This window comes from Miscanthus floridulus, chromosome 18 (assembly GCF_019320115.1).
Source record: "Miscanthus floridulus cultivar M001 chromosome 18, ASM1932011v1, whole genome shotgun sequence".
Lineage (NCBI taxonomy): Eukaryota > Viridiplantae > Streptophyta > Magnoliopsida > Poales > Poaceae > Miscanthus > Miscanthus floridulus.
In genome coordinates this window covers 22,033,664-22,052,857 of record NC_089597.1, presented here as the reverse complement: position 1 = coordinate 22,052,857, position 19,194 = coordinate 22,033,664, and the positions used below count along the sequence as shown (strand labels likewise).

The 19,194-nt window shown below is 55.8% G+C and overlaps 1 protein-coding gene across 1 annotated transcript; it reads left to right on the top strand.

The window, feature by feature from the left end:
• The first annotated feature begins 13,145 nt into the window (after positions 1 to 13,145).
• On the top strand, positions 13,146 to 15,442 carry LOC136523446 (basal body protein 10-like). The gene is made up of 5 exons (XM_066517129.1): positions 13,146 to 13,363; positions 13,443 to 13,914; positions 14,116 to 14,265; positions 14,347 to 14,734; positions 15,000 to 15,442. Exons 1-5 carry the CDS (start codon positions 13,146 to 13,148, stop codon positions 15,440 to 15,442), a joined length of 1,671 nt encoding a protein of 556 aa, XP_066373226.1.
• The last annotated feature ends 3,752 nt before the right edge of the window (positions 15,443 to 19,194 follow it).

Sequence of the window (19,194 nt, the reverse complement as noted above, 5' to 3'; positions counted from 1 at the left end):
ATGATCCTACAAGGCCTCAAGCCAAGAATTTACAACCGGTTGACGAAGTTTGGCAAGAAATGGCTCGCCGAACTCCCTTCGGTCATCTAGAGCCTGAGGAACACCCCAAGCCGAGCCACGGGGTTCATGCCTTTCTTCCTGGTCTATGGGGCCGAGGCCATCCTCCCCACTGACTTGGAATATGGTTCCCCAAGGCTACAAGCCTATAACGAACAAAGTAACCGCACCACCCGAGAGGACGCCCTCGATCAACTAGAGGAAGCCCGAGACGTCGCGCTACTACACTCGGCTAAATACCAGCATACCCTACGGCGCTATTAGGCCCGGCACGTCCGAGGCTGAGACTTGAAGGTAGGCGACCTAGTGTTGAGGCTAGCACAGAGCAATAAGGGCCGCCACAAGCTGACCCTGCCATGGGAAGGACCGTACATCATCGCCCAAGTACTGAAGCCCGGGACCTACAAGCTGGCCAATGAGAAGGGCGAAATCTTCACCAATGCTTGGAACATAGAACAGCTACGTCGCTTCTATCCTTAAATTTCTAAGCATTGTATATATTGTTTCTCGGAATACAATTAAAAAGTGTTCTTTAGTTGGTCTAATTTTTCGAGAAACCCCCCCCCCCCCGAGCCCATCGTGGGTCTCGGCAATACGACAACACGGTAAGGGAGACTCGGCTCTGCCTCGGCAGAACCAAGCCTCCCTCGGGGGCTAGATGGGGGACTCCCCCTAAGTCCCACGCACCATTCTTCAGTCATTTTTCGAAAAAAAAATTCTACGCCAAGTCTCTAGCACGCTCTGACGAATCGGTTGTAAAAACCCCTCGGACCAAAGTCTGTTTCCTAAGCAAGAGGCTGGTAGAGTCGTGAGATGGCCTACGCCTCCGGGCTACGGCACTCCCTCACTACCTCTCGCCCAAGGGACGGCTTAGGCTCCAAGGAGGTGTTTTGCAAAAGAAATCTGATCAGAAGCAACAGAGGGCAGAGGCTCAGAAACATGAGAAAAACAACTAAGAAACACCTCCATCATCGGTAGATGGTAGGGGAGGGACCACCTCCTCTTCAAAGAGCGTCGCCAGCGTCGTGCCAGGGCCTTCCGCCGCCTCCATCAACTTCATGACCGTCGCGTCGGCCTCCTCGTCATCATCAGGCAGGATATAGCCATCACTGATGGCCAGGAGGTCAATGCCAATGTAGTGAGAGGAGATGATGGCCAACACGCGCTTGACACCCGTGTGCAGCGCTCCTTGGAGCTGCTCGCGCATCTGGCCGCTCAGCACGATCAAATGGCTCCCAAGGGAGCTGCCTGACTGAACCCCTTTGACCTCCAAGGCCTCGCAGGCAGTAACCTCCGCCTCTGACTCTGCACCACGGAAAACAGAATGAGGTTGAGCGAGGGAAAAACAACCTAAATTAGGGGGCGGAAGCCCACAGAACTCACCCTTGGCCTTCTACTCCCAGCGTCGGGTCTCGACCTGACAGGCCTCGGCTTTCTCCTTCCAGCATAGGGCCTCAGCCCAGGAAGCCTCAGCCTTCTCCTTCAAGCACTGGGCCTCGACCTGAGAAGCCCCGGCCGCCCTAGAAGCTTCACTCCCCAGCTCTGCATCACACAAGGAAGTTAGGGAGCGAACATAAGGAAAAGAAAACAAAACGAGGGGACTAAAACTCACCCTCGACCGTCCCCCTCCAAACCACAGCCTCGGTTTGCGAGGCCTCAGCCGCAGCAAGGGCCTCATCCAAGGCACCTTTTGTCAGCTGGTGCGTGTTCTGTTCTGCCCCTAGCTGCCCCACAAGAGCGGTGGCCGAGGCCGTAGCTTCAACGGCTCGAGCCCTAAAGGCATCCCAATCACTGGCTGCGCGGGCGAGCTCCTCCTCCAACTCCTTGACCCGTGTCGCTAGAGGGGTGAGCTGCTCCTGGGCTGTGGCCGCCTCGACCTTCGCGTCGGCACAACAGAGGCGGAGGTCCTCCACCTCCGTGCTCCGCACCGCCAGAAGCTTGTTGGCACCCGCAAGCAGGCCCTTTTGCCGCTGGAGCTGGTCCTAGACATCCCTCTCCCGCCAGAGAAAGACCGACTTCCCAAGGGACCGGGTCTTGAGCTCCTGGGGAAGCAGAACAGGGGTCATTGATTGCAACAAAACTCAGAAAAAGACAACGTCGCGCGAGAAAAGAAAACACGAACCTGGGCGACTCCGGGCAGTTCATCGGCCACCACGGACAGCGCCATCCGTAACGACCTCTCCGCCAGCTGGCGGTATTGCTCAAAGGTGCCCCAGCGCCCGCCCTCGGCTGCGTCCTCGAGGGCGAATAGAGGCTCCCCCTCAGGGTCGTCCCGGCTCCGTGTAACACCCAAAATTTTTCATCCTTTTAAAATAAGTAAATTTGATTTAATTATGTTAATAAGTGTGCATTCAATTATAGGAAATTAATAATTTTTGGGGAATTAAAATCAATTATAAGATTAGAAACTTTTGGATGCATACATGCTGCTGTAATATTTATTCATGGGATGATTGTGCTTGAATTAGAGTTCAAATGAATTCAAAAATTATTTGAAAATGCTTTTGGGAAAATTTGTTTGGAAAATAAAAAGAAAAATGATCATCTCCTCCTTTCCTTGTTCTTGGCCCACGAGCTTTTTCCCTGGCAACCGCCGGCCCAGCTTCCTTCTCCCCTTTCCCCGCTCGGCCCAGCAGCCGCGCCAAGCAACCGCCCACGCCTCCCCCCGTGCCCTACCGCTGACGCCCGGGCCCGCTTGTTGGCGCCGTCTTCACCCCGCGCGCCTCGAAACCGCCCGGCCTAGCCGCAACCGCCGCCCACGAACGGCATCGTGGGAGCGTGCCCCCCCTCGGGCCCCGGCCGCTTTAAATTGGCACCGAGCCCGTCTCCGCCCCTCCCTGCTGTCTCCACGCCCCATTTTCCCATTCACCCGCGCGCGAGGGAGCTACAACCGCTGCCCCGAAGGTCGCCGGAAATCCACCGCCCGCCTTTGCACGGACCGTCGCCGTCGTGCTTCGCCGTCCCCCTTCTTCCCCGTGGTGAGAACCCCCCCCCCCCGGCATCCCTCTATCTCCCGGTACCTCTATTTTCTTTTTCCTTGGCTTCTCGAGCCTTGGCCGCGAGCTCCGCGAGCCATGGTCGCTGGCCATGGCGGCCACCGTGCTACCCACCGTTCCCGGCCGCCGTAACGGCATGGCCGCGACCCCCTTCCTTCCCCGCATCCCCCAGTGCACTCGGTTTTTCGTTTGGCGACCCCTAGCCCCCCTAACCGAGCTCACCGGTGAGACTTCGCCGCTAGCCATGGCGCCTGGCCGCCTGGGGTACTGTTCCGGCCAGCCCCCCTGTTCTCCCTCCTCGGTCTAATCTCAACCGCCCATCGCGAGATCAACGGCCACCAGTGAAAGATACCCCTTCGTGTGGCTATTTTTCAAAAGAGACCCTGGACTTTTCTAAGTCCTAACCCGCAGTCCAAAGCGTATTTCCCCGAATGCGCAATCCCGTTTGGAAAGCGTAAACTCCACGGATTAAGTCAAAATTACGTTTTCAGTATTTACAGAAATGCCATTTGAACTGTTTCGCTTATAAAATTGCCGTTTTAGCTCCGAATTGATCCATTCAAATCGCGTTAGCTTCGTAATTTCATAAGCTACATGTTAGAACTACTGTTAGTCTAGTTTGAAACTTTTTAATTTCATGATTAGATTTAATTAAATATATGGCTATAGGAAAACCCATTTAAATCATAACTTTCGCTATTTAGCTCTGATTTTCGTGAACTTCGTGTTGACGTGATCGTAGCGAGACGTAGAATATATTTACAAATATTTTATCTTGTTTTCAATATTGTTGGTGTACTGTTCTAATGATAGGAATGTTTGCTTTGCATGAATGCTTTTGGAATGTTGTATGTTGCCGTGTTGGTCGCGTTCAGACGGTGAGGAAAACGTTGGAGACCAAGAACTCTTCGACGACCAGCAGGACTAGCACGAGTTTGTGAACCAAGGCAAGTATAATATGGGCCTTCCTTGATGTCCTATTTCACTTTAATCAATTACTCATTTGCATGTGTCTAATTTTGATACCCGTAAGGACATCCTAGTGATTGTTTATCCTGTTCCTTGTCTCCTATGGGTTAAATGCATATGGGTAGATTGCTAGTGCTCTAACTGAATTTGACATACATGTTGATGAATGATACTATGGAACAAAGTGAGTAACATGATTTATAACAACTGTTCCATAGGGTGAAAGTGCAAATGACCTTTGTTCATGTTGCTCCCGGCCCTCCATAAGGACTTATCTGTCGGCAAAAGCTAGGACTGACAGTGCAACCGGGAGAGTCATATGGCTCTGACTTTAGCTCAGTAATAGGATCTTTCCTAGCTAGTTAGAGGTTACCTTTTTGGCGCAAATGGGGCTTGCCACTTTGGGTATAGGGCTGCCTCTGTTCCTATGAGTATAGCCACGATGGATATGTGCCATAGGAAAGGGGGGTTCCTACATCTGCCTGCCAAGGAATCCTAGCGGCCCTAACTTGTTAGGGAAACCTATGAAATGGCTTCATAGTGTACCCTGCCCGCTCACCTTGGTAGTGACATGGGAGTAATTAACCCGGGCATATGGGGATCACGACTCGCGGTGAATGTGCACCACCTCTGCAGAGGGTAACAAACTGTTATAACAGTCGTGCTCACGGTTACGAGCGGCCCGGAAAACTCATAGAATAACTAGATACTTGATGATGATCTTATAAAGCTGTTTAATGATGATATATGGTACACATGACTCTGATATATGTTCTTATGGGAATTAAATGGGAGCTTAAGCAAAACTTGATAATACTTGAGAATAAAAGTTTGACCTATTAAAAATGCTAACTGCAGTAAACCAGAGTCTATCCTTTTTGAGCTTCATAACCCCATGTTAGCTTGCTAAGTACGGAATGTACTTACACTTGTTTATTTTCTTTATTTGGATAAAAATCCCGGATGGATAACAGATGACAACGGGTATGAGGATTTCCCGGAGGATTATTAGGCTTGTGGTCAACCAGTTGACCTTCCCTGTGATGAAGCCCACGAGAGTTTATTATCTTTTTATCTTTCCGCTGTGATGTATAAGACTAAGTTTTATTATAACTCTGATGTATGAGACACCGTGATGATACTATATGTAATTTGTCAGCTTATGTGTGTGATTGTTTCCTGGGCACACATGAGTTTTGTGCATTCAATTTTATCCTTAAAATTGGGTGTGACAAATTGGTATCAGAGCCAGGTTGACTGTAGGACGCAAGTCTAGTTAGAAAATAGTCGTTTTAGCATCTTTGCTCCTCTGGTTTCTTGCTTACTGACTTATTCTTGTTATTTTATTAAAACATTTATGCTTTTCATACCTTAATCTATTATTTAAAATTGTTGATTCTAATTCTATCTCACTTTAAATCTATAGATGTCTCATAATCCGAAGACTGCTCGACTCAGCACCGCCGGCTATCGTGCCATGTTCACCCCGCGTGCCCCACCGGTGGAGAGGGAGATTGTGATCATCTCCGATGATGAGGAGATGGCTACACCGACGCCTACACCTGCTCCTACACCAGTCGCCGTGCCCGTCTACCCTGTGGTAGCTACACCTGAGGAGTCGACGGCTACTTCCCCTACACATGCACCCTCCCCAGCTGTTCCCGTGGAGGACGAGGAGATTGGCTGGAAGTGCAAGTACTACTTCAAGCCAGCTCCAGAGATAGCCTACTACCACACTCTCCTCACCCACGTGCTGGACGACTACTTCCCCGACTTGCACGCCTCCATCAGCTACCACTGCGCCGAGTACAAGCACCCATTGGAGGCTACCTTCTGGAAGGTAGAGCTGGTGGTCACCGCATGGAACAATATCATTAATGGACATGAGGTGGAGACTATCCACTATGCCCCTGCCAGGAGAGCCCATGCTTTGGATGGCATGGAGGATGCAGCACAGAATGCCTACATCCACTACCATGGTCGTCGCTTTGAGGCCATGAGGGAGGATCGCTTCAGGTTCCTTCCTCGAAATGATTATGGGGGTGTTTGGCAGGTTTTGGCTCCACCAGAGAATGACCCAACTCTGGAGGCAACGGTGCAACATGTCCACGCTATGCAGGGAGTGGATGATGAAGTCAAAGGAGAACTGCGTGCATCTCAGAGGGCGCAGAGACGTCTTCAGAAACAAGTGGATGAACTTCGAGCACAACTGGGACAGCCTTCCATCTACAAGAAGAAGCGCCGTTCCTTTACCATGATTGACACCGCTCCATAGGTGTTAGGTGCCTTGATCTAGATTATCACGTCGTTAGTTCGTGTTCTTATTTAGTCTTGTTGGTCTTGTGAACTTGGTTGATTAGATGTTTAATTTGTGAACTTGGTTGATTTGGTATTTTGCTTGATTGCTGGAAGTTTGTGGGCATGTCCACAACTTCCTTAGATGGGAACTTTAAATTTAGAATGAAATCTTAATGCAGATGTTTCGTTTTATCTTATCTCTGCTGTGCTGATTTCTGGAGCAGCCTGTGTTCTTTATCTAGTATCTCGAAATCTGGGATGATAAAAATTCTAAAATTTTTGTGGAGACAACTAGACCTCTGTATATTTCAAGTGTCTTTGGAATCACGTCAATAGCTGTTCAGGTTTGGGAGATCTAGCTGTCACAAGTTGATGTTCCTGCACTGTCTAGAACTCAGAACAGTTTCGGTTTAGCTCTACTTTTGACTATGTGTGAGTCCGAATCTGTATAAGTGGTCTAAATGAAAGTTGTAGCTGATATCCTAAGCTTTCTAACGAATCTTGGTGCACCTCTGTTGGATCTCTGAAACTCGAGTTATAACAGTTTTACTGAACTGCTGAATTTGAATCTTGTCCAGAAAATTCTCAGCATTGTTTCTTATCTTTTGTAAGCTCTCTATAACTGAAAAAATCTCTAAATTTTGCGCATTTGTTGGAAAACAGATGGCCGCAAGAGGAGGAAGAGGCAGAGGCTGTGGTCGTGGGCGTGATGCCCTTATAAATCCACCACCGCCACCTGTGACAATGGAACAGATATTGGGAATGCAAGCGCAGCTGATGCAAGCTATGATGCAGCGCTTGGACAATGAACCTGCAAGAGGGCCACCGCCTGTCCAGGTTAGAGATAAGCATGGAGAGTTTATGAAAGGTCGTCCACCGGTGTTCACCCATGCCTCAGACCCTATGGAGGCCGATGATTGGTTGCGTGCAGTGGAGAAACAACTGAACATAGCACAATGCAATGACCTTGAGAAGGTGTTGTACGCTTCCGGGCAACTCCAAGGAGCTGCTCAGGATTGGTGGGAATCATTCCAGTTTGGACATCCCAACAATGCTCCTGCAATCACTTGGCAGGAATTCAAGGACAGTTTCTGATCATACCATATTCCTGATGGACTAGTGGAACTGAAGCAGGAAGAATTTAGATCTCTCAAGCAAGGATCAATGACTGTGGCGGAGTATCGGGACAAGTTCGCACAACTATCACGCTACGCTCCTAATGATGTAGCGGATGACAAGGATAAGCAACGCCGTTTCCTCAAGGGACTATGATGGACTGCAGCTCCAGCTGATGTCTAATACTTATCCTAACTTCCAGTCTTTGGTGAATCGCGCAATCGTGATTGATGATAAGCGCAAGGAGATGGAAGCTAAGAAGAGAAGGCTCCAAGGGCAAGCTTCTGGAAGCAACACTCGCCCACGTGCTTATCCCTAGCAAGGTTTCCAGTAGAGGAATCAAGGACCAACTCACCAGGGAAACCGTGGTCAGTATCCTCATCGGAACCAGTTCCAGCAACGCCCTCAGTATCAGCAACAGTTTGGAAATCAGCGTCCCCCGCAACAGACTAGCAATCCGGCAACACGCCAGGGAGTGCCTAACAATGCTCCTATGAAGAGTGGTGCACCCAACAATCCCAATGCCTGTTATCGATGTGGAGAAGTAGGTCACTATGCTCATCAGTGTCCTAAGAAGCTGAACCAGCAAGCACCTCAGAACTAGACCAACAATCAGAAGTTCAACGCCCGACCACCTCTCACAGCGAAGGTGAACTATGTGTCATCTGATGTAGCTTAGGAGACGCCTGAGGTCATGTTGGGTACGTTCAGCGTCAACTCTATTTCTGCTACCGTACTTTTTGATTCTGGTGCTTCGCATTCTTTTATCTCCCAAGCTTTTGTTAGAATGCATAGCATACCTTTGTGTGCCATGAAAAACCCAATACTAGTGAATTCCTCAGGAGGTAGTATGCCCGCTTCTTATTGGAGCCCCTCAACTAGCATTTCCTTAAGGGGGGTTGTCGGTGTTTCGGACCGGGGGGGGTCCTCAACCAACGAGTAAATTTGTGCTGCGTGCTCCCGAACCGGATGGTGATGCAAAGAGACACAAGGTTTATACTGGTTCAGGCAATCGAGGCCCTACGTCCAGTCTGAGAGATCGATCTTGTATTCCTTGCACCGGAGTGCTCGTAGTAGGGGGTTACAAGCTAGGTGAGAGAGGGAGCTAGCCCCAGGTCTCGGCGGGGGTGGTGCGGGCTACTTGAGGCGTTGTTCTCAAGCAGCGTAGAAGCGTGTAGTTCTATTGGAGAGTTCCTCCTTCTGCTCCTTGTTCTTCTGTCCCTAGAAATGGTACCAGCTACCTCCTTTTATAGCCACAAGGAGGAAGCCAGAAGTACATGAGAAGGCTACTATTTGCTGACGTATTCTGCTCCCTGGAGCAGCGTGGCGTCGTGGGAGTTCCCGTCGGTGTCTAGTCGGTATGGTCTCCAAGGCCGGCGACATGCTGCGCTCCTGTACATTTGTTGACTTGGTGAAGTGCCGAGGCCTGGTGGCTGCTGTAGTCGGTTGTGCCGAGACCCGCTGTGCTGAGGCCGAGACCCGCTGTGCCGAGGCCGGGCCATCGTGGGGGGCTCGGCGGACGTGGATCCTCAGGCTGCCGAGCCCCTGAAGCCAACTGCCAAGGCTTTGGAGGGAATTATTGGTCCTGGGTACTGATTCCGAGGCCACAGTATCCCAGACGTGGCTCCCCACGCCGCGTTGTTCTCGGAGCAAGAGTTGGCAGCACAGTGAGGCATGGGCGTCAACCATGTGCATGGCGGTGGGCACAGTGGCGGGTAACCCCTGCCCAGTCCTGCCTCCTGTCCCGTCGGCCATTCCGCTATACTGTGCCGAGCATGCGGCCGATGTCAGCGGTAGCAGTTGGCTGAGTTAATGCGACGCGACGTTTTGTCAGAGGGACGGGTGAAGGAAGAGGCAGCGGAGTGCTGCCAAGCCCGCCTCGTGCGAGACGGAGGGTCAGCGACCCGGCCGAGGCCTACGATGAGAGGGGGTCGGCCGAGGCCTTCGGTGGGGGATCGCCCGAGGTCAGTGGTGAGGGGGCCTCGGGCGAGTCAGAGAATCGGCCGAGGCCAGCGGTTGTTAGCTGGTTTCGATCTTTACGAAGTCTAAGCAGTCGTTTTTTGGTTCTTGCTTAGGGTACCCCTTTTTATGGTATCCGACAGTAGCCCCCGAGCCTTGGGGGGAGTGCGAGCACTCTCCCTGAGGGTTTGTCGATACTTGGCTTGCAGCTGCTCCCGTCGAGATTGTGTTTCGTACTCAAGGTTTTGGTAGGTGCGCGCGAGCGCACCCGCCGGGTGTAGCCCCCGAGGCCCTGTAGGAGTGATTTCACTTCTTCAGGGGCTTTTTTCTCTTTCGAGTGAGGGGTTTTCATTGTGATTGCCGAGCCCATGGGTGCGAGTTCAGATCGCTGGGCCTCGACGATGCTGCGGGAAGAGCCCCTTAGCCTCTGCCTAGAGCGAGAGGGCCGTCAGGGGTTCCCCTGGCTTTTTGTACGACCCTCGTGCTTCCTTTTCGCTCGGAAGGAGGGGTGGAAGATGCCATGCTACCCTCGGTGGGCGCGAGCGATGGCATTTCCGGTGAGCTGTTATCGGGTAAGTCCGAGTGGAGGCCCGTACCCTGTTCGCTGGGGGTCGGCTAGCGGTCCGGAGACGCGCTCCAAGAGTACCGGAGGGTTTCTCTAGTGGGTGCCGAGGCCGTTTGCTGGGCCTCGGTGGCTCGGTGCCTCCCTACGGTGGGATCCCATTCGGAGACCTCCCTGCCGATCTCGGACACGATTCAGGGCGTCCCAAGCATTTCACTTGCTTGGACCTCAGCCTCGTACAGGCTCGCCCGTAGTCGTCCCTGACTCTGTTGCCCTGGGGCAGCTGTCGAAACCCCTGGGGGCCCAGCCTTCGAACCCCTGGACCGTAACAGGCTTGGGTCGCTTGTCTTTTTCTTGGGTGCAGGAAGAGCCCCCGAGCCTCCGCACGGAGCGAGAGGGCGGTCAGGGGTCCTCCTGGCTTTTTTGTTCATCCCGCACACGTCCTTTTCGCTCGGACGGGGGGTTGTTTGCCGAGCCCACTCGTGTGCGAGCCTGAGCCGCTGGGTCTCGGCAAAGTTGCAGGAGGAGCCCCCGAGTCTCTCGCACGGAGCGAGAGAGCGGTCAGAGGTCCCCCTGGCTTTTGGTTCGCCCCTCGCGCGTGAGGGTCTGTCTGCCGAGACCCCCTCGGGTGCGAGCCTAGGTCGCGGGGTCTTGGTGTCTTTTGTAGAAGGAGCTCCCTAGCCTCTGCACGGAGCAAGAGGGCCGTCAGGAGTTCTTCTGGCTTTTTGAACGACCCTCGCGCTTCCTTTTCGCTCGGAAGGAGGGTTTGTTTTGCCGAGCCCCCTCGTGTGCGAGCCCAAGTCGCTGGGCCTCGGCAATGTTTTGCAGGAAGAGTCCCTTAGCCTCTGCGCAGAGCAAGAGGGCCGTCAGGGATTCTCCTGACTTTTTATTCGACCCTCGTGCTTCCTTTTCGCTCGGAAGGAGGGGTGGAATGTGCCACGCTACCCTCGGTGGGCGCGAGCGATGGCATTTCCGGTGAGCTGTTATCGGGTAAGTCCGAGTGGAGGCCCGTACCCCATTCGCTGGGGGTCGGCTAGCGGTCCGGAGACACACTCCAAGAGTACCAGAGGGTTTCTCTAGTGGGTGCCGAGGCCGTTCGCTGGGCCTCGGTGGCTCAGTGCCTCCCTACGGTGGGATCCCATTTGGAGACCTCCCTGCCGGTCTCGGACACGACACAGGGCGTCCCAAGCGTTTCGCTTGCTTGGGCCTCGGCCTCGTATAGGCTCGCCCGTAGTCGCCCCTGACTCTGTTGCCCTGGGGCGGCTGTCGAAACCCCTAAGGGCCCAGCCTTCGAACCCCTGGACCGTAGTGGGCTCGGTGCCCAGTTCCTTTGCCTGAAAGGAATCGGGTGGGGGTTATTTCTCTCCCTACGGCTAACAACGGCAGGCGTGTCTTTTGAGGCAGCTTTTTCGGGGAGGCGAAACGGCGCCTGCTGCTGCTGCGGTTGGACGCGACGTGGTGTCAGCCGACGGGACGTAACCGTACGTGTGATTAATGAGGAGGGAGTGGGCGCGTGGGCGGTAAGACCGGATCTGGATAACCGCATCGGATTTTTGGGGGAAACCTCCCTGATTTCATCGCCCACGATTTCGTCTCGTCCCTGCATAAATACGCAAAGAGCCTCGCCCTCCCCCTCCTTACCTTTTCCGCATTCGCTTTCGCTGCCTCCGTGCCGTTGCTGAGAGCATAGAGCGCCGGGGAGGAGAAGGGCGAGAGCGAGAGACTAAAAGAAAGAGAGAGAGAGAGAGAGAGAGAGATTACCACCGTAGCAGCGTCCTCCACCGCGCAATGGCTGGTGGTCCCGTCATCCTCCCGGCGGATCCCTGGGAGCGGTCTGACGTCACCGAGGAGAAGCTGCAGTCGCTCATGGAGGCCGGTCTTCTTCGCCCGATCACCGACCCCGACGAGCCGGAGTTGATCGCTCCGGGGAACGAGTCGGAGCCGAGGCCGCGTGACGGCTACGTGGTGAGCTTCGTCGTCTTCCACGAGCGAGGCCTCGGGTCGCCGGTGGATCAGTTCATGTGGGCGCTCCCACACTACTATGGTGTGGAGCTTCACAACTTCAGCCCCAACTCCATCGCGCAGGCGGCCATCTTTGTCGCCGTCTGCGAGGGGTACTTGGGGATCGCTCCCCACTGGGAGCTGTGGCTCCACTTGTTCCGAGCGACGTTCACCACCAAGCCGGGGGGAACGAAGGGGGCTCGGAAGGTGCTGAGGGCCGGCGGCTGCACTCTTCAGGTGCGCCAAGACCGGCAGTCCCTCTACGTCCCGACCCAACTATCATCGTCCAACCGTCGTTGGTATCACAGTTGGTTCTACCTCCGCAACAACGACGGAGGACTTCCCCCTTATACCAGGCGGGTTGTAGAGAGTCAGCCAGAGAAATGGGGATACGGCGTCATCAAGGTCGATCAGCCTAGGCTGGAACCGCTCTTGAGGGCCTTGGGGAAGCTGCGTGACCGCGGCCTTTCAGCGGCCGTGGTCATGGCGGCTTTTCACCGCCGGAGGGTGCTGCCGCTGATGGCTCGGCGGCGGCGGCTGTTCGAGATGACCCCGAGCGATCCGATCGCCGGTATCAGGATGTCCGCCTTCGCTCTTACCGACGACGAGACCCTGCGTCGGGTGAGAGAGGCGGTAGAAGGGAAGCCGAAGATCGACGATTTGATGCCGTTCCCGATGCGCCCGTCGCGGGGGCACATTTCACTGGTAAGTTGGATGTTGCCGAGGCTTTCGCGGCCTTCTTGTTTTTCGCCTTTTTTGTCTGTTATCTTACTTCGTCGTTCCCACAGGGGATAAGAGACGTGCGAGACTCCCCGCCACCCGTTCCCGAGGACGCCCGGCGGTGAGCCATGAACAGGGCGCGCGTCGAGGAGCAGAAGAAGAAGAAAGACGCCAAGGAGGCGAAGCGCACGAAGAAGCTCCTCGCGCGTGAAAAGCTGGACGCCCGTCGCCGGCGTCAGAAGCTCGATGGTCTCCCGTTGGAGCCGTCTCCCTCGTCGTCGGTGTCGGATTCTTCGGGCAACGGCGGCGGGCGTGAGGTGGGGACGGCCTGCCTAGAACACCTTCCCGACATTAGGGAGATGGTGCCCGGGGCGCCGGCAAGGCGCCTGATGCTCCTAGGAGGAGGAGGTGTCCCGGGGCCGGTGGCGGCCCGTCCCGGGGCCGAGGCCGGACCGCCCGATGCGCGGATGTCGGAGGAGCGTGCCGTCAGCCTGATGGGCTCGACGGTGGAGGTGGAGCGAGCGATGGTGGGGGCGACCCCATTGTCTCCGCGAAGGGTCAAGGAGGTGCCGGGGTCCGGCGGAGGCCAGCTGGCACCGGTGGACACAGAGGCCGTGCTGCTGCCGCCACCGCCGCCGTTGCAGAGGAGGGACGCGGTGAAGAAGCGGTTGGGCATCCGCTCGAGGTGAGCATTTTGTTAGTGAAGTTTTTTAACATCTCCTGCTTTTGTTTTGGTCGCGGGTCTGACCGTGTTTTGCCTTTAGCCGGAAGCGTCAGGCGGAAGTGCCTGCCTTTGCGCCGCGCAAGGCGCTCAAGGTGGGCACGGGTTCCATCGCCCCAGGGGCGGTGGATGTACAGGAGTTGGTCGCACAGGGAGGGGCTACCCAGGCGGCCGTGGGGCGAGAGGAGAAGGAGGAGCCTACACTCCGCGAGGCCGCTGCACCTGCAGCTGTCGAGGCCACTGTGGGTGCGGCCGAGACCCCCTCGGCCGTGGAGGCCACCGAGGTCGAGGTCGAGGCCCCCTCGGTTGTCGAGGCCACCGAGGGCGAGGTCGAGGTCGAGGCCCCCACGGTTGCCGAGGCCCTCCGGACCTCAGGGGCCAAGGTGGTGGAGATCGCGGCGCCCGGGAACTTCGGGGCCGAAGTGGTGGAGGACGGAATAAGCGCGGCGGCCCTAGAGGTGGAGACGGAGGCGAGGCAAGCCTCAACCCTGCCGCCAATTCAGAGCGAGCTTCCGGTATAGGGGAGCACCCGGGAGGCGGAGGTCCGCCCGATCCCTGCCGACAATGCTTCCCGGGGGAAGGGGGTGGCCGATGCCGGGGCGGCCAACGCCGTGGAACAGCCGACTTCGGCTTCGGGCGAGGGAAGTGTGGCCCTCGTGCGAGTGCGGCCTGAGCCGTACGGGTGGGATCACCCGCGCGTCTGGTGGCGGAGCTAGGACGACCCCGAGGGGGAGCCCATCTTTGCACTTGAGGACGTGGCCGAGGGGGGTCGCTGGGACACCCTCGAGCAGTACCGCAGCCTGGCGGAACGGTCGCTACGGACAGCGCTGTCCGTCGTGGCCAATGACCTGCCCGGGGTCTCGCAGGTACGTATCCCCCTTTTCTCGTGTGACATCGTCTTTCTTTGGGTTTACTCATAGTGCTCAACTTGTGTTCTGCCTATCCAGGAGCTCGAGGCCCGGTCTTTCGGGAAGTCGCTGTTCCTTCGGCAGGAGAGGGGCGTCTGGGACGAGCTCTGTCGGCAGAGGGAGCTGCTCGCCCACGCCAACGAGCTTCTATCGGCGCGGAGCGCGGAGGCGGAGGATCTCCATCTTCGCTGTGACAACCGGGAGGCTGAAGCGGCCACGGCTCAGGGGCGGGTCGCCCCTTTGGCGGCACGGGTCAAGGAGCTGGAGGAGGAACTGACCCGTGTGGTCGACGAGCGAGACGCCTCAAACTCCCGGGCGGAAGAAGCGAGGGCCACCGCCATAGCCATCGTCGGGCAGCTGGGTGCGGAGCAGCGGGCGCATGAGTTGACGAAAGGTGCCTTGGCAGAGGCTACCAAGGTGGCCGAGGGTGAGTCCTGTTCCCTTTGTTTCGTTCATTTTTTCATGCGTTCGACACCTGACTTCTTGTCGCGACGCAGAACTGGAGAAGGAGGCTTCTAGGGCAGCCGAGGCCTCTCGTGTCGAGGTCCAGCGCTGAAAGGAGAAGGCCAAGGCTTCTCAGGTCGAGGTCCGGCGCTAGGAGGAGAAGGCCAAGGGTGAGTCCCGCAGGCCTCGCGCCCCTGTTTGGCTTGTTTTCTTTGACGCTTAATCCTGTTCTACTTGTTTTGGCGCAGGGTTGGACGATGAGGCCTCGCGGTTGACCGAGGCCTCCGTCGCGCTACAGACAGTGCTCGATCGCGAGATCGAGGAGCACGACGTGCTGCAGAGCGCCACTCGTGTCGTCTGCGAGGCCCTGGAGATGGAGGGGGTTCAATCGGGCAGCTCCCTTAGGAGCCGCCTGACTGCGTTGATTGGCCAAACACGTCAGCGATTGCGAGAGGCGCTACACACAGGCATCAAACGTGCCCTGGCTGTCGTCTCCTCGCACTACGCCAGCGTCGACGTCGAAGGCATCAGTGACGGCTATGTCCTGTCCGATGATGCTGTCGAGGCCGAGGAGGAGCTGACGAGGCTGGAAGCGGCAGTCGAGGGCCCCGGCACGGCGTTGGCGAAGCTGTTCGAAGAGGAGGTGGTCCCTCCTTCGCCGTCTGCCGACGCGGGAGACCCTGCGCCTTGACCTGGGCCGAGGGGGCCATGTAATAAGTTAGATTTGTTACTGTATCATGATGTTTGTGGCCGTCGAGGCCTTTGTGAGGTGCTTGTATATATATGTGTTTTTTCTAATCGTTTTATTGTATTTCCGAGCCTCTGTCCTCTGTCTTGCCTCCGAACGCATCATCTGTAAAAACTCCCTTGGAGCCTAAGTTGTCCCTCGGGTAAAAGGTGGTGAGGGAGTTGCCGTAGCCCGGAGGCGTAGGTCGTTCTCACAGCTCGGCCGGCCTTTTAGCCTTGAGACATACTTTTGGTCCTTAGGTTCTTTACAAATGGTCTGTTAGAGCACGCTAGAGAGAGTTTGGCGTAGGCATTTAACTGAAAATCGATTAAGAAATGGTGTCCGGGACTTAGGGGGGGTTCCCCCCTTCTAGCCCCCGAGGGAGGCTCGGCCCTGCGGAGGCATGGCCGAGTCTCCCTTGAAGCGTTATCGTAAAGCGTTTTACCTTCTGTTCCGATTTCTAGACAAGTCCTTTGAAAAAAACCCCTCGGAGCCTGGGCTGCTTCTCGAGTAAAAGGTGGTGAGGGAGTTGCCGTAGCCCGGAGGCGTAGGCTTATCTCTCGGCTCGGCCAGCCTTTCGCTCTTGAGGCGAACCTCTGGTCCTTAGGTTTTTTCTGTAATCGACTTGTCCTAGTACGGGACAGGTTCCCCTTGATGGGGGTTTCTCGAAAAATTAGAACAACTAAAGACGCTTCTTTAATGTATTTCGAGAAACAAAATATACAATGCTTGGAAATTTAAGGGTAGAAACGACGTAGCTGTTCTATGTTCCAAGCGTTGGTAAAGATTTCGCCCTTCTCGTTGGCCAGCTTGTAGGTTCCGGGCTTCAGTACTTGGGCAACGATGTACGGCCCTTCCCAGGGTGGGGTCAGCTTGTGGCGGCCCTTGTTGCTCTGCCTTAGTCTCAGCACCAGGTCGCCCACCTTTAGGTCTTGGCTTTGGACGCGCCGGGCTTGGTAGCGTCGTAGGGCTTGCTGGTACCTGGCTGAGTGTAGCAGCGCGACGTCTCGGGCTTCCTCCAGTTGGTTGAGGGCGTCTTCGCAGGCAGTGCGGTTGCTTTGCTCGTTGTACGCCTATAGCCTCGGGGAACCGTATTCTAAGTCAGTGGGGAGGATGGCCTCGGCTCCATAGACTAGGAAGAACGGTGTGAATCCCGTGGCTTGGCTCAGGGTGTTTCTTAGGCTCCAGATGACTGACGGGAGTTCGGTAAGCCATTTCTTGCCAAACTTCTTCAACCGGTTGAATATTCTTGGCTTGAGGCCTTGTAGGATCATGCCGTTGGCATGCTCTACTTGGCCATTCGTCCTAGGGTGTCCTACGGCCGACCAGGCCACCCGGATGTGGTGGTCGTCGCAGAACGTTAGGAACTTGCGACCAGTGAATTGTGTCCCATTGTCAGTGATGATGGTGTTAGGAACCCCGAACCTGTGGATGATATCCGTAAAGAACAGCACCGCTTGCTCGGATTTGATCTGAGTGATCGGACGAGCCTCGATCCATTTGGAGAATTTGTCGATGGCTACCAGCAGATGGGTATAGCCCCCGGGTGCCTTCTGCAGAGGCCCAACCATGTCCAGCCCCCACACAGCGAATGGCCATGTGATGGGGATGGTTTGGAGGGCTTGGGCCAGGAGGTGCGTCTATCGAGCGTAGTACTGGCATCCCTCGCAGGAGCGTACTAGCTTTGTGGCATCGGCCACCGCCGTTGGCCAATAGAAACCTTGGCGGAAGGCGTTACCCATGAGCACCCGAGGCGCCGCGTGGTGCCCACAGACTCCCGCGTGCAAGTCCCAAAGTAGGGATTGGCCAGCCTCGGTGGTGATGCATCGTTGGAGAATACTAGATGGGCTATGCCTATACAACCCACCGTTGCAGAGGACGTAAGTCTTGGCTCGTCGCGCAAGCCGTCGGGCCTCGGTTCTGTCCGCAAGAAGCTCTCCTCGAACGAGGCGATCAAGGAAAGGGACTTGCCAATCCATTCCTTGGTTGGCCTTGGGAGGCTCTGCGTCAATCGCCATGGCCTCGGGCTTGGCTGGCGGGGTCTCGGTGGCAGAGGGGGCCTCGGGCCCTACGGTGGGCTCGGCCGATGGGCCCTCTTCCATCGCCGAGGCGTAGTCGACGGATGGCTTGTGGAGGTCTCTAGCAAAGACGTTCGGGGGGACCGGGGTCCGCGCCGACGCCATCTTTGCCAGTTCGTCTGCGACCTCGTTGAACTTTCGTGCGATGTGGTTGAGTTTGAGACCGTCGAACTTGTTCTCTAGGTGACGTACTATCGTGTAGTACGCCTTCATTTTGGGGTCATGGCAGCTTGACTCTTTCATCACCTGATCGACGACGAGCTGTGAATCACCCCGGACGTCGAGACGTCGCACTCCAAGTTCGATGGCGATTTACAGGCCGTTGACGAGGGCCTCGTATTCGGCCACATTATTGGAGGCGGCGAAGTGAAGCCGGATCATGTAGCGCATGTGTACTCCGAGGGGCAAGACCAGGAGCAGGCCCGCGCCAGCCCCAGTCTTCATCAGAGACCCGTCGAAGTACATGGTCCAGCATTCTGATTGGATCTGAACGGGTGGTAGCTGTGTGTCGGTCCACTTGGCTACAAAGTCGGCTAGGACCTGTGATTTGATCGCTTTCCGAGGCGCAAAAGACAAGGCTTCCCCCATGAGTTCGACAGCCCACTTGGCTATTCTACCCGAGGCCTCCCGGTTTTGGATTATCTCTCCCAGATGAAAAGACGACACCACAGTCACCGGGTGGGACTTAGACGTCATCCACGTAGGCTTCGATGGTTCGCCCGATGTGTTCGCCAAAGACTTGGATCATGCACCACTGGTAAGTAGCCCCTGCGTTTCTGAGGCCGAACGGCATGGTTACGTAGCAGTACATGCCGAATGGAGTGATGAAAGAAGTCGCGAGCTGGTCGGACTCTTTCATCTTGATTTGGTGGTAACCAGAATACGCATCAAGGAAGGAGAGGGTTTCGCATCCTGCAGTGGAGTCGACGATTTGGTCAATTCGTGGTAGTGGGAATGGGACCTTCGGGCACGCTTTATTTAGACCAGTGTAGTCCACGCACATCCTCCACTTGCCACTTTTCTTCCTGACTAATACAGGGTTAGCCAACCACTCTGGATGGAATACTTCCTTGATGAACCCGGCGGCCATGAGCTTCTGCACTTCTTCGCCGATGGCCCTACGCTTTTCCTCGTCAAACCGGCGTAGGCGCTGCTTTGCCGACCTGGAGCCCGCCCGGATATCTAAGGCGTGCTCGGCGACCTCCCTTGGTATGCCCGGCATGTCCGAGGGACTCCACGCGAACATATCAATGTTCGCACGGAGAAAGTCAACGAGCACAGCCTCCTATTTGCTGTCGAGGGTGGCGCTGATCTTCAGTCCTCGGCCGTTGGGGACGGTGGGATCGACGGGGACGAGCTTGACGTCCTTCGCGGGCTCGAAGGTCCCGACGCGCCGCTTGGCGTCGGGAATCTCGCTACCAAGCTGGTCGAGATCGGCGATGAGGGTCTTGGCCTCCACGATGGCCTCGGCGTACTCGATGCACTCGACGTCGCAGTCGTATGCATGTTCGTACGTGGACTTGACGGTGATGATGCCGTTGGGGCCTGGCATCTTGAGCTTGAGGTAGGTGTAGTTGGGGACCGCCATGAACTTGGCGTAGCACGGGCGCCCCAAGATGGCGTGGTAAGCCCCCTTGA

Coding starts and splice junctions, on each gene's coding strand:
- LOC136523446 (XM_066517129.1), top strand. CDS start 13,146: ATGTCGGAGGAGCGTGCCGTCAGCCTGATGGGCTCGACGGTGGAGGTG. Junction 14,266..14,346: donor ACCTGCCCGGGGTCTCGCAG/GTACGTATCCCC, acceptor CTGCCTATCCAG/GAGCTCGAGGCCCGGTCTTT. Junction 14,735..14,999: donor GGCTACCAAGGTGGCCGAGG/GTGAGTCCTGTT, acceptor GTTTTGGCGCAG/GGTTGGACGATGAGGCCTCG.